A 14,868-nucleotide genomic window follows, 5' to 3' on the forward strand; every position below is an offset into this window, starting at 1 on the left:
CTCTCTCTCCCCCTCACCATGTTTAATTTTGGACTAAGCTTTTGATAAATGTTTTGTATAGAGTTCCTAGTTTATCTTAGGTAGACCTGCTGCCACCAGGGATAAAACCTAAACCAACACTTGACTTACGGCTTGAGTGGCAAGATGAACTGGGCAGTTGCTGACATGCTGAACAGTTCTGTTCAATATGCAGACTCTAGCTACTAGAGTTGTGAGGAACTGCCTCTCCCAGGGGATGGGCAAGCATAGTTTTAGGGTGCATGAAAGCAGCCTGGGAAGTATCTGGACAAATTTCCTGTCCTGAGGAGGTGGATTAAAACTACACTGATGTATTTTCAGACATACACCTGTCTGAAACGGGTTGTTGGGTTAAGTGAGTTTCTCCAGCCTTACACCAGTTTGCCCCAAGTGGGGTCTGGCCCATGATCCTGCTGAAGTAAGCATTTCAAGGCAGTGTTTATGGCTAGCAGTTTGTCTTTGAGGGTTTTATATCTATGTGCGTATGTGCCTGCGGGTGTGCACACGCATGTGTCCATACATTCTTGCTCATGAATGTGCTTTCCAGCCCTTTTAACTTGTTCAAAAAGTAAACTAGGGAGAAACTGGCAGTGAGTTGGAGCCGCCTGCCAAGCATTGCAGACCAGAGAAGTGGTAAAACATAAACACTTTGGAGTTTATCCTCTGGATTTATATAGTTTGGCTGCCGGAGGATGGATTCATGCGGAGTGGGGGGGGGGCCTAGTCAGCCTTTGGCTTTGCTGCTCCTGCACTGCTGAACCTGGCACCTCTGTAGCTGTGCTTCCACTGCTGGCAGTGTGCAAGCAAGAGGATAGTGCAGGGCTGTCCATCCAACCCCTCCTGCTACACTGGCCATGTGGGGTGGGTTTTGGATGATGACAGCAGAACAGGTCTGCTTTCCCCTTCCCCTATGCCAAAGTGAAAGCAGACCTCCTTGATGCTTAATCAGATTTGAATGTGATTTTTGGCGTGGCTTTAAAGAGACTGGCAGTGAATAGCTGGTTTTGATGCCATTTATTAAAAACCTCTGGTAGAATTTGTCTCAGGAAGCCCTTCTGAGAGCTGGCAAATGCACAAGGGTTTGGTGCAGTTAATGTATTTTAATCTTCGCCCCCCCAACACCCCTTCTCCTTTTCTGTTGCTAATTGTAGGGCTCTCAGCTGTCTGCTGCCTTCTCCTGGGAGACTGCAGGTTCCACAGGGACCTCTGTACAAATATGGGCTTAATGAGGTTGTGATAGCACAGAGAAAAGTTAGCATCCTCTTCAGGGAGGAGGGCTGGGATGGGCAGGGCACCAGGTTCTAGGTACCATGACAGGCTCTGCCATGGGGGCAGTGCGTGGCCCTGGCCATATTCATTAACGATGCAGGAACCAGGTAGATGAACGGGGGAAACAAAGATATCCCTTTTGCCATGTGTCTGAGAAAGTGCAAGGTGTTGGACCCCCTCAGCAGCCAGCTCCTGGAAAAGGGCTCCCTGGGCTTTCAGACTGAGACTGATTGATATCCAGTCTTTTCTTACCGACTTCATCCCTTGCTTGCTTGCTGCGGCCCCTTCAACTTTGGACCCGAGGACTGTCTGAGCTCATTTCACACTCTTCACCTATATTTGGGGCTTGTTGGGACTTTTCTCATGGTTTGTGCTCTCCAGCACAGCTGGGGCTGTCAGGACCACTGTAACATTTGTGTGTTTGGGCTATCCCTGTAGCCCTGTGCACAGATTGAGCCAACGAGTGGCTGACCCTCTAGTAGCAGTGTTTTGGGGAAAGCTCAAGGGCTCGCAGCAAATGATGTGGAGCTCAAGAAACGAACGGTTTCCCTGCAGTCCATGGTTCAGGCTGTGTATTTGTCCTGTTCCTGATCCTTCTTCTCTCTTGGTGGAAAAGCTCAGAACTGTGTCCATGCCCTGGAGCACTCTGCCTGGTTGAGGGAGTGAAGTTGGAGTTGCATTGCATTTAATTGGTGAGGTTTTCTTGTCTGCCTCATTAGAGGAAAGAAGCCCCAGCCTTTTTCTGCCAGCCCTCCCTCATGTGAGTTGCAAATTCAGCGGGAGGGAGGCGTGGATGAAGATGACTCCCAGGAGAGAAACAGTCTGAGAAACTCTTAAACAAATGGGAACTGAGCAGCTTTGCTCTTCCCCTGAGGGTTTGGCTGTTAAATAAACTCACCGATGAGTCTGGCTACACGTGTGTGTTGATGCAGAGGCGTGTTCTTACTTGGGCTGGGTATTGCTGGGTGTAAGCCACCGGGCTGGCATGCAATTGGGTTGTGTGCTCCTTGACACAGCGACACATCAGCAGCCTTGGCTGGCCTTGTGCTTCTTCCATAGCTTGCGTGGGTGGTCACGGTCGGAGGGAAGCTGATGTGATCTTTCCTTTCTCTTCTCTTCTCCTCCAGGGTTCCACCTCAGTGGGACGGTAACGGAGCCAGCGACTGCGACGGAACCAGAGATGACTTACAAGGTGGCCATCAGCTTTGACCGCTGCAAAATCACCTCAGTGACGTGTGGCTGTGGGAACAAGGACATTTTTTACTGCGCCCATGTCGTGGCGCTTTCGCTGTACAGGATCCGCAAGCCGGACCAGGTCAAACTCCGTCTTCCCATCTCAGAGACCCTTTTCCAGATGAACAGGGACCAGCTCCAGAAGTTTGTCCAGTATCTGATCACGGCTCACCACACTGAGGTGCTGCCTACTGCCCAGAAGTTGGCTGATGAGATCCTGTCATCCAACTCGGAGATCAACCAAGTGCATGGTAATTCTTCCCTCCCCTCCGGGTGTCTCAGCACTGATTCACTCTGCATTGGGGCTGGGGTGGTGGTTTCTTACTGACAGTGGTGACCTTTGTTTTGCAGTGTTTTTCTGTTGCTGCACAGAGGGGGATGGCAGTGTCAGAGTGATGTGGATGGATATTGGGACTACATCAGTGTTGGCCATGTGTCCCCATTCTGCCCTGTGTTCTTTGTGTGTTTATCCGTCAAACCCTGGCTTCAACAGGCAAGAAAAGGCAGAGCAGACAGGCTGGCAGTGCACAGGGCACAGCTTAGAGCAGGGTGGAGAAGCCAAGGGTGGAAGAAGGGAGGACATGTAGTGTCCAACACAGATCCTGAGGAGCAGGAGATGGAGTGGAGGCATGGCTCCTCCGGTGTGCAAGGACACAGTTTCAGCCCAGCCCTGCACGTTGCTAAGTCAGATGTGGCTGAGCCTGTGGGAGATAAAGCTTTAATCTCCATGGGCGTTAATTTGCTCATAATAAATGAGTGCTGCTGTCCTGACCTACTGCACAAAGGCAGCAGAAATGTGCCTGGGGGCTTTGTTTGGAAGATGCTTTTGACTTCATCCTCTGGAAAGCACCGGCTGGGGGATGATGACCATCCCAGCCCTGCTCTGGTTTCACACTGGCCCAGGAGATGACCCAGGCTCCTTGGGGACTTGCCCTGAGGCTCCCATCATCAGTCTGAGCCAGGCACTTATGCTGTGTCTTTCCAAGGAGCCCAGGAGCTGAGGTTGCCCAGGGTCTGCAACAATGAGCCACTCCCCACCGTGCCTGTCCCACCAGCTGTAGTGCAGAGATAATAAACACTTATCTGCCACGGAAGGGCGTTGCAGGGATTAACACATGCCTGTTAAGTGCTCTGAAGATGAAAAGCCCCATATGCAGCCTAAAATAGGATCTGAACTGGTTGAGTCCACATGTAGAGGTGAGGCCAGGGGTCTACCTCTTCCACAAGGGTGATGGAAGCTCTGATCTTGGCTGTCTCCCCCTCCCTCTGTTTGCTGCTTCTCCTACCTTGGTAGAGGCTTTTGTCTCCTCCGCTGGGCCACATCTGCATGTGTGGTTGTCCTCTAAATTTTGCAGGCTGCCTGGCTTTTGCAGGAGAGGGTTCCTCATTTTTTGTTGTTAAGAAAGAATGAGGAGCTGTGGTACTGCAACAATCTGCTGAAGGCTGTTCCCTCCCTGAGATGATCTACTGAAGCTGAGGTTGGGCAGGATCCCTTCTTGGCCATTGTCTGAGGCTGCTTTCTCCTAAGCAGATTGGAGAAAAGCTTTTAAGGCTCTGAATACTTATTGCTCTAGAGTCAGCAAAAGGCTGGTGATTGAGAGTCTTAGAAAGATACAGATGTTGGCTCTGGTTCAATACCAGCCTCTTGTTTTTACAAGTGGCTTTAAAAAAAAACAACCCACAACACAACAAAAACAAAGCAAAAAATCCTCTGTCCCTTCAGACTCATGCAAATTCAGGTGATTTTGAGCTGACAGAGACATGTTGATTTACCCAGCAGAAGATAGCACCTATCTGACACCCATGTGGCTGCCTAGCTGGGGTCACAAGTGAGTAAACACCTCTGCAGACAGCTGTGTTTCATCCTGGAGGAGGATGCAGGTCAGCTTTAAGATGAGGTGATATGAAGAGGATCTGAAACTCCCAGATGTTGCACCCTGTGAAAAGAAAGACTCAAAAAAACCTCACAGTCGAGTTCAGAGTGGTGTTGTCCAGGGCTTTCAATCCTAGACAGTGTTGTAAGCTTTGTCCCCCAAGTCTTGCAATGAAGCATAGCCACAGTGCAATAACATTGCTCAGCTGCTTGAGCAACGAGCCTAGGGTGAGGAAGGCCTGCAGGTGTATGTGGCTGGGCAGAAGAGAAATCTGAGGGGCTCCAGTTGAAAGGGAACCAACTTTGTCTCCTCTTTTGCCTTTCACAGCTGTGGGTCACATATTGATGAAGGGTTACTGATCCTTGGATTTGAAATTCTTCAAAGCATGCTTTACTTAGAGCCTTGTGTGCTTGTATGCCATGGTTTAGTTGATTAGATAGTGTTGGATGATAGGTTGGACTCGATGATCTCAAAGGTCTCTTCCAACCTGGTTAATTCTATTCTATTCTATGCATGTTTTTGGCTGTGTCTAGTTCAGACCCTTGGGGTCACACCTTCTTTCACCTTGAAGTCAAGGCCAAGCTGGCTTTTGGCAAGCTGTCTTCTGCAGCCTAAACAGTAACCCAGTGTGTGCATTGGACACCTGAGGTTATTACACCTTGGAGAAAGAACAGTCTCTCCAGAAATCCTTTCTTCTTTCCCCCATTTCTTAGGAAGAGAGGGCTGTTGAGCTTCAGATCAGTATCAGGTCTTCCCCACCTGCCTCTGGTCACCCAAAGGGCTGCTCCTTCCATGTCAATGGGGAGCACATAAGATGGAGGAGGCGATTCTGCTCCTCAGGAGCACTCCAGGCAGTCTGAGAATGCCCCTTGTGCAAGGGGTTGGTCTGGCATTGTAAAGCAAGGCTTTCAAGATTGCTCCTTCTCCCCGCCCTGCGGAGCCTGAACAGCAAAGAAAATTCCAGGCCATTGTCTGGCACACTCATCTCAGGGTGTCAGAGCTTTGTTCCTTGCAGGAGTCTGTAGCCGCGGGCTGTGCACCACATGCCATTCTTCCCGGCTGCCTTCCTAGAAGGAAATGCAAACTATCCAGTAATGACGGAGTCTCGGAGCGCAGCCAAGGCGCTCGCGTGTTCTCGAAGGATTCAATCCCAGCAGAGAGCCTCGGTGTGCCTGCCGCTCTGCTCCCCACTTGACCTCTGCCTGCTGAAGTGGGTCACGTTTCTGTTCTCCTGGTTGGTTGCAAAGGGCAGCAGGCTTGCAGCGAGAGCGTCTCACATGTCTGACACCTCCATGCTCGGCGTCTGAAATGGCAGCTGGAGTGAGGAGATTGGGGTGGGCTGCGGTGCTGCTCTGTCCCCTTCCTGAGTGTGTTCCTGCTGGGGGACAAAGTCGGTGGCATGGCTGTCTGGCATGGAGCAAGGCTGCGAGGTTGTCATTGTGCCAGCAAATGTTTCTTATGGCTGCCTGGCCTTTCCTGGTGGGGTGGCTACTGGTGGCAGTCAGGACCTGCAGCTGGAGAGTGGGACCTCTGTCAGAGTGCAGAGCATCTGATGCAGGCCACCATGGCACTTTGTTCCCCCCACTCTTCTGAGAGTATGAGCCCAGGACTCGCATTGATTTGCTGTGGGGTCAGCCTGGCATGGGGAAAATGCAAGCTGAGAAAGTGGCTCCGGGCCACCAGCCATGATGGGACATACTGGGAGTAAGGTGTAGCTTTGCCAGTGGAGGATCCATGGTCTAGATGAAACATGGAAAGAATACGTTCTTTGGAGGTGAGAATGAAGGACAGAGAGTAATTGCTTTGGTCCAGTGAAGAATTGCAGAGAGGGCCAGGAGCTATATGAGAAGTCAAGGCTGTGAAAAAGAGCTGAAATAGGAATTGTAGGCAGAGAGGGAGATTTTGGATGCAAAAGCAAGCAGTGTGGAGGAGGAACTCAGAATCACCAATGAGTCCTGACAGCAGTGCTGGGTTTCTGCTGTCACGTGGATCAAACATCAAGCAGCAGCAAGTGCGCAGGGTCCAAGCCATCCATCAGATGGGGGGTAGCATTCATCTTCTCTTGTGTTTTTGGTTCATGCTGCTTTTAAGAGAAAGACAGGACGGGTATGGGATGTACTGAAAGACAATTACTGTTGCAGATACATCCTTTGAACCTAATTGGGGTGGGGTGTCTGGGCTTTGGAAGCAAACACTGGATTCTTCCTGAGTACAAAAGCAGTCTGTGGCCAAAGAAGGACAAGAAGCTGGTGGAACCTCCTGCAGGGCCAGAGATGGTGGCCATTGAAATCTTTAATTAGAAACTTGAAGGCAGGAGGGGCAGCTCTGAGGACTGACAGTGCCTGTGGGCCCCGAAGATCTGGGGCTTAGAGATACTCTTTGTGTAGTATTGGTGAAGTCTACCCCTTCCTTAGGTAAGGAGCAGGAGGTTTTGGTAGGCCTGGGTTTTGCAGCTTCATAACCTGGCCTGCTTGAGCAGCACTTGGACATGGTAGGGAGAGCTGCTGCCCTTAGCACTGGAGACATGGTTGGGGCAGTCTGTCTTACCCACAAACACCAGAGAGTGACTCAGTGTCTGTGGCGCTCAGCTGATGCCATCAAAAGGCTTGGGATGCTCTTAGCCAGAAGTGGGAAAAGGCACAAAACCTCTGCTGTCTTACAGTTCAGTACAGTTCAGGAGAAGCTTCCTCTGAAGACAAGCCATCTAAGAGTCTTTGTGAATCCCCAAGGGGCCTCTGTGGTCCTGCAGGGTCTCTGGAGCTTCTTTGGAGGAAAGGAGCTTCAGAAAACTTAACAGGGTAGTCCCTCAGGCTTTGGCATGGGAAGATTTATGCAAAAGCCCTGAGGATCCCTCTGCCTCTTTTATCCCTTATATGTTTTTGACCAGCTTGAGCCCTTTCTACAACTCCTGGACTAGTACTATACTTTATCTGTTGGCTCATCTTGTGCCTTGTGCGCAGCGAGTTGACTGCCAGGTGGACTGTGTGGGAAGTCCCTGCCTGCTTGTCCTCCTGCTCTGCGCCAGGGCTACTGTTTGAGGAGTTCTCAGGTGGTCTTTAACTTTGAGATGATCCCATGACAGCATCTGGAGGGCAGCTCTGGTAAATCTATTTTAAATTCTGCCTTCCTGCTGGGGAGAAGAAGAAGGTCAGATCTCCAGGGGATTCATGTTCCTGTTTGCTGAGCTGATGGGAGTTTAAGGGAAAATAACACACCTGAGTGCTGGAGAGAAAGTCCCTGTTGGCAGCCCTTCTCCCTTGTCTTTGAGAGCAGCTGGGAATGCCAAATGACCCCAGAGCACCTGTGTGGTGCTTGACAAGTGGCTTCAAAGACAGCTGGCCCCAATGCTGGTACCAGCTGGACCAGAGATCTCCTGGCCACCATGCTGGGAGCAGTCCAGCTTCACTTACCCTGCTGCTGTCAGGGGTGTGAATCTTCAGGCGCCCTGGAGGCTCCATCTAACATCCCTCCCCTTAAAAAAGAACTGGGAGCCTTGGTGGAGCTTTACTTCTCGCTTTGCTGCTATTTTTAATTCCTCTTGGAGTTAATTTCTTTTCTGGTGCCTGGTTATTTTCTCTCCAGGGTTTTCTGCTGTTTGTTTACTTGTCCGAGTCCACCCTGCCCCCTGCCCTGAACCGTTCCTTCATGTCTGTTTTCTCTCTGGACGCTGGAGAGGCAGCTCAGAGGCGTTCAGCAATGCCACTATGTGTAGTTGTGAGATGGCCCTTGTGAGCTGCTGCCACGATGGCCAGCCCTGCTCTAGGCAGCTGCGGCTTGGCTGCCTGGCAGAGCCCTCCTTGACACTGCTGATCCCAGGGCCACCAAGTCCAGACCCTGAGCCACCAGTGGGTGCTGAGCACAGTTCACCACGACAGCTTTGAGGGAGATGCTAGGGTAGCCACCTGCCACCTGGGTTGCTTTTACCACCAGCTGATCAGCTGCAGGCACTGGTTAAAAAGAATAATTATCTTTTCTTCTTCTTTCTTTGCTGCTCTGCTCCTGCTCTGGGCAAGATGCTCTGAGAGTGCTTCCCACACTGCCTAGCTGACATATCTTGCCATCCTGGGTTCAGGAGCTTGTGTTTGGGGATGTACCAATGCCTTGGCACGACCCACAAGGTCTCATCACCTTCTCACTCCTGGAAACCTGCTCTTTGCAGTCAGGGAGTGTCTTTCATTTTCTTCCTGTCAGGCAGCTAGTTTCTGAGCAAGGTGTTGAGTTTTCTGTGCCTGGCTAGGCTCTGTTTGCTAATTTGTAGATTTTTCCAGTCGTTTTTTCCCCTCAGCCTTTGTATCCCCCTGGAGATGTCTCGCCTGGCTGTCAAACAGTTAAACTCCAAGCCTGCCTTGAAGAAGGTGGGGGTTGTGTTTGGAGTGTGATGGATTGCATTTTTATCTCTGTTTCTTCAGCCAGTGTAAACCGTGCTGGTAAAACACTCTTTCCACTCAAGATGTGCAGCGGTGTTTCCTTAAACCTGAATCCAGCAGGACCAAAATCCGGCACATCTGAAACAGGGCTCTTTGGAGCAGGAATGCTGCTATATGAGAAATGTGTTACGCAGGCACCGGGCTGTTTTACATGCCGTTCCCTGCTCCTCTGGAGCCGAGACATGGAATCACTCATCGACTGCGTCACAGCATGCCGCTGTCGAAGCCCCCATGGTGTGAACGCTGGCAAGGGGAAGTGGACAAATCCTGCCATTAATATTTAAACCCGGCACAAATCCCGTTGTTTGCTCTTAAATGTTTATCCAGCTCCCTGGTGTAATTGGGCAGCCCATTATCCGCCGGCTTGCGTCGCACGTGCGGGAATCTGCCGTCCCACCCCTCCCTCGGAATCCTTTATAGGAGAGCAAAACACTTTGACGGCAAATTTGGGTTTTCTTTGGAGGGCGCGGGAGGCGCGATGCTAATTTGGCTGTGGCCCGAACCCCAACGTGCGAAGTGCTCAATGTGTTGCGTGGGAGGAGGAGGTTTTATTTAGCTGCACGCTTCTCTCCTCGCTGCTTGGGCTTTCCACTGCTAATGCTACGTGTGAGCAGCGAGTGCCGAGGGTAGGCGCAGGAACTCCAAAAAAACACGGCCGCTGTCTGCACCTTGCTAACTCCTTCACCTTTAGCTGGCGCGGTGACCTCGGCGAGGGAGCAAGGATGAGCTGAGGTTAAGTGAGATGGGTCATCCCAGGCATCCATGCCCAATTGGTCCCTATAGATGTGGCGAGGTGACCCTATAGAGGCATCCCCGATGACTGGCTGGTCTGGATAGCTGTAGCTGGGAGTAGTGACTGGGATGGTGAGGAGGAGGATATTAAGAGCAGGAGTATCTGGGATACTTCGGCAATGGGGCCGGATAAGTGCTGGTGGTAGACAGATTAGTCATCGGTTCCTGATAGGGGATAATCGCTGGCTTGTCTGCTCTTTATCTGTGAGATCAGCACAGTGTTGGGGGAGGGAAGAGCTGAGACAGCCTGGCTGGACTGTCCCTGGCTTGGTGGTCTCTTGTGGCTCACAACAGGGCTGTAGGCGAAAGCCCTCATGCTCATCCAGGGGCTGTGATTTCCTTTCTGCTGCTTCAGCTCCCATCCCAATTAAGTGGCTGTGTTGACTATAAATTACTCTGCAGAGAGAGCAGCAGCATCCTGTGCCTTAAAGCACAGGGCAGGCTGTGCCTCCAGCTTGCTGGAGCTGCTCTCAGGCAGAGACTGTTAGCAGAAATTAAAGGAATTTTGTAAAGGACATTAAATACAAATAGCTGTATCTTTACTGGGTCAGGAGCATTCTCAGCCTTTGCTGGAGGAGCAAAACCCCTTGGGTTGATGTCCTCTCACAAGCCAGAAATAAACAGTCATCCTGCTGAGCAGGCATCCTGGAGCTTGATTTTCATGAATTGCGTTAGAGCTCCTGGTTCAGAAACTCATGAGGCTGAGGTGTGCACAGTATCCCAGACTGTTTCTGCGTGAAAGCCGTGTCTGCTCCCCAGCTAGATCTCAGTCAAGTGGGGAAGACATCATTAAGATTTAATTGGGAACATGTTGGCTACACCATCCCTTCACTGTCAGTACAGCACCTCGCATTTCCCACACTGATTGTCTTTCCCACTTGAGAGGGAGACAAGATGGGAAAAGCAGACCCAAGTGGAGCTGAACATCCTCCAGCCACCCCAGTCCTTCCTTGGCACTGATTTCCTCTGAGGAGTTTCTACAGGGTAGGACTCAAAATTGAGGAGCTAAAAAGCTGAGTTTCTGTTCCTGTTTGTGCTCCTGGTTGCTTGCTAGAGCCATGGTGTTGCCTGCCCCCATGAGCCCAGGAAGCCAGGGCAATGTTTGGGGGGAAAATGAAACTTGAAAGGGGCAAGGCAGGGAGAGGTGGAGCCAAACTGTTGTTTAAAGCACTTCTGGGTTTGCTTTTCTTCTTCCTTTTTTTTTTTTTTTCCCTCTGAAAGATGAAATACAGCTTGGGAACACAAGTGTGTGCCTGCTAAAGCCTGTGCTCTGATAACAGGTTGCTTTTTGAAGGATTATTGATCCTCCTTTCTTTCCAGCAGAGGGTCTCTCCCAGTCAGGTACACTGATAGGTGGGGAAATGAGAGGCAGGGCCAGGTGTTGAAACTGGGGGCTCTGGAGCCCCCATGCTGTATTACCTTTGCTCCTAACGTGAGGAAGGGCTTGTAGGAATTGGAGCTTTACTGATGCTTAAACAAAATGGTGATGTGGAGCAGAAGGAGGAGCACCCCAGGCAGTCCCTGGAGTCAGTGACCGCTCCGGGCTCTGCAGCTGTGCTGCCTGCACCCTCGAGGCTTTGAGGGAAGGCAGGTCCCTGTTTGTCCTCAGCCTCCTTTCCCATGGGATGCAGGAGAGGGCTAGACATTAGCCCTGTGGTCAGGATCCCTCCTGACAGCTGCTGCCACCGCTGTGGAAAGAGAGCATGATGCTGCAAGCTGGGGCTCTGCCTGGGAACCTGGTTGACTTTCTCTTGCCTGAGCTGTGATAAAGTGTAGGTGGGTCCATGTCAAATAGACGTAGGTCCACTTTTTGCTAGTGGGACTGCTGACCCTATTGCTATAAACATGGTTGTCTCTCTTCTTCTCCCTCTCCATCCCCCCAGGTGCTCCCGACCCTACTGCTGGGGCCAGTATTGATGATGAGAACTGCTGGCACTTGGATGAGGAACAGGTCCGAGAGCAGGTGAAGCTGTTCCTATCTCAGGGAGGGTACTACGGCTCGGGGAAGCAGCTCAACTCTATGTTTGCCAAGGTGAGGAGGAGCCCTCTGCGCTCGGCATGTCACGTACCCGGCAGCTCGCTGGCTGCCCTGGCACAGTGCCCATCACAGCTGGGAATCTCTGCTCCAGTGCCTTCTTGCCCGGTCGCAGAGCAGGCAGTCGTAATCCAGGCTGTGGGTCAGGCCTGGGTTTTCTCATCCATTCTCATAACAGGTCCCTTCATCTTATGCAATGGGCTTGCCATGATCCCTGCATGAGGGAGGGCTTTCCCCCCATCTCTCCATAAGCACCATGGGGGGAAGTCCAACCCTGCAGAGCCTACTGAGACCGTGGAGAGGTGGCACCAGCCTATGGGCTGTTCTCATTCTTTGCAGAACGGCCTTGTCTTCATGTTCTTGGTCACTTACTCCTCTTCACAGGTTGTGGCTGCTACTCAGCTGGACTCCAACCAGCCACATCACAGCTATTGCATGAGCGTTAACACATACAGCTATACATTATGCACATACATACATGTATCTATTTACAGTCTGAATCCCCAGACTGAGGGAGCCATGGGTTGCCAGCCAGGTGACCATGTCATAAACACCTCCAAGGAACCATGGTTTGTCTCACCAAAGCCCTGTCTGTCCTTTCCAGGTGCGGGAGATGCTGCGCATGAGGGACTCCAACGGGGCCAGGATGCTGACGTTGATAACAGAGCAGTTCATGGCTGATCCTCGGCTCTCCCTATGGAGGCAGCAGGGGACAGGCATAACGGAGAAGTGCCGGCAGCTCTGGGATGAGCTGGGTAAGGGTTGTGACCTTGTTGAAAGCAGCAGAAGGGTTGCCTGGGCTGCTGGGCCAGTGAACATTGTCCCAGAGGAATCTGGGGCTCTTTCGAGGGGGCAGATGATGTGAGAGATTCCAGGAGCTTGTTCTGTCTGCTTCTGGGGAGATCTTAGTTGGACAGCTGGATCAGGCCCAAACTTCACAGTTCAACACCTTTAACCACTTCCCCTCTTGCAAAGGGGTCAAAGATGATGGGTGTGCAGAGCATAGGCACTCCCATACTTGCAGCAGCCTAGTGTTTGATATGCTGCCCTATGCTCCCTTTGTGAGGGAGGGGATGGGCTGGTGAGCCCCTGGGGCTGGATGTAGCCTGGACGTGGAAGTGCTGTTCTTGGGGAAATCATGATCCAGAGAGGGAAGGGCAGGTTCTCAAGTCTCATCCCATCAGATTTTCTGCCTGCTGTGGTACACGCTTCCAGGGCAAGGGGGGCAGGATGGCCAGCAGAGAGCCTGGCTTTCAGGGAATGCAGTTCTGGGTAATTCTATCTAAGCACCTTAGACACCAGCTCATCTGGCTGACTGTAATATCATTAGAATAAAACATTTAGGTGACGTGGGCCCCAGGAGGTTGGTTGTGTGATGGAGTTAACCCAGTGATTCTGGGCTTTTCTGGACATCTGGGATCTTGGGTTGAATAGCTTGACTTGTGGCATAGTTTTATGAGTGTAGTTTGAACTTCTCTGCAGGCCTCTGGCATGAGTTGCTGTTTAAGGACAAAGGCTTGTGGCCTGACACCAAAGGGATATTGTAGAGCTGGAAGGATGAGGGTGGTCCATAGTCTGGAGCACCTGAAGATGCAGCTGAGATCACAGACCCTCCTACCAAGTGCCCAACAAATACAGAGACAGCTGTGAGTCCAGGGAGCCAGGCAGGGGCAGGGTATCTTACCTCTGTGTGAAGTTTTCTGGATGGAAACAACCATGCCTGCTTGGAGAGCTTGTTTGTGCTTGCTTGCCAAGAAGGTATTCCCAGGATGTGTGGATACTGTAGCTAGATGGTTGGATATGCAAGGATCACGAAGAGGTCCACCAGGCCAGAATCTCCACATAAAAGAAAGCAGATACATGGGTGAAATGTGAATGGGTGGGTGTCTAGGCAGGCCTGGACACAGGAAGCAATTTGCCCAGAATTAGTTTACTTGGCCAGATTTCAAAGACACTTTCCAAGCTGAGAGCCCTCTCTCCCTTTCTGCACACACAAGAGGAGGAGTGGTTGGGCTTCAGTCCTGGCTTAACCATGCAAGGCCCAGGCTAGTGTAAGTATTTGTGCTTGGCAGAGTGGGAGGAGACGGCAGCATGTCCCCATCAGCAGATGGCAGGGTGGCTAGGGCACGTCAGGCCCTACCAAGGCTGGATCAGTGTGACAGCAGGTGAAGCATGGTGCCAGCCAATGCACGTCAGAGCGAGCAGCTCGCCTGGCATAGGCACATCACGTGGGAAGGATTTCGGCATCTCCATGCTGAAGAGGAGCCCCTACAGAGGACACAGTAATGGTCCAAGAGGCAGCTCTAGGGCAGGGGTGAGACTATACTCAGAGCAGGGATTATCCCCCCATTGTACAGAAGCCTTCTGGATTTAGAATCATAGAATCAGTCAGGGTTGGAAGGGACCACAAGGATCATACAGTTCCAACCCCCCTGCCATGGGCAGGGACACCTCACACTAGATCAGGCTGGCCAGAGCCTCATCCAGCCTGGTCTTAAACACCTCCAGGGATGGGGCCTCAACCACCTCCCTGGACAACCCATTCCAGGGCTTCACCACTCTCATGGTGAAGAACTTCCTCCTCATGTCCAGTCTGAATCTCCCCACCTGCAGCTTCATTCCATTCCCCCTAGTCCTATCACTACCTGATATCTTGAGAAGTCCCTCCCCAGCCTTCTTGTAGGCCCCCTTCAGATACTGGAAGGCCACAATTAGGTCACCTCAGAGCTGCCTTTTCTCCAGACTGAACAGCCCCAACTCTTTCAGTCTGTCCTCACAGGAGAGGTGCTCCAGCCCTCTGCTCATCCTCATGGCCCTTCTCTGGACACCTTCCAGCACCTCCATATCCCTCTTGTAATAGGGGCTCCACAACTGGATGCAGTACTCCAGGTGGGGTCTCACCAGAGCTGAGTAGAAGGGGAGAAGCAGCTCCCTTGACCTGCTGGCCTCACTTCTCTTGATGCAGCCCAGGATCTGATTGGCTTTCTGGGCTGCAAGTGCACACTGAGAGCTCCTGTTGAGCTTCTCGTCCACCAGCACCCCCAAGTCTCTCTCCTCAGGGCTGCTGTCCAGCCAGTCCCTGCCCAGCCTGGATTTGTGCCTGGGGTTGCCTCGACCCAGATGCAGGACCTTGCACTTGGTCTTGTTGAACCTCATGAGGTTGGCTTGTGCTCACCTCTCCAGCCTGTCAAGGTCCTTCTGGATGGCATCCCTTCCCTCC

At 51.7% G+C, this 14,868-nt stretch overlaps 1 protein-coding gene across 1 annotated transcript in view; it reads left to right on the forward strand.

The window, feature by feature from the left end:
* Positions 1 to 14,868, forward strand: part of ZSWIM5 (zinc finger SWIM-type containing 5) — a 102,872-nt gene that overhangs the window by 69,444 nt on the left and 18,560 nt on the right. The window contains exons 2-4 of the mRNA XM_054165712.1: positions 2,415 to 2,771; positions 11,497 to 11,645; positions 12,253 to 12,403. Of these exons, the coding sequence (XP_054021687.1) occupies positions 2,415 to 2,771; positions 11,497 to 11,645; positions 12,253 to 12,403 (657 nt within the window). The remainder of the gene's footprint in view (positions 1 to 2,414; positions 2,772 to 11,496; positions 11,646 to 12,252; positions 12,404 to 14,868) is intronic.

Source organism: Dryobates pubescens, chromosome 11 (assembly GCF_014839835.1).
Source record: "Dryobates pubescens isolate bDryPub1 chromosome 11, bDryPub1.pri, whole genome shotgun sequence".
NCBI lineage: Eukaryota > Metazoa > Chordata > Aves > Piciformes > Picidae > Dryobates > Dryobates pubescens.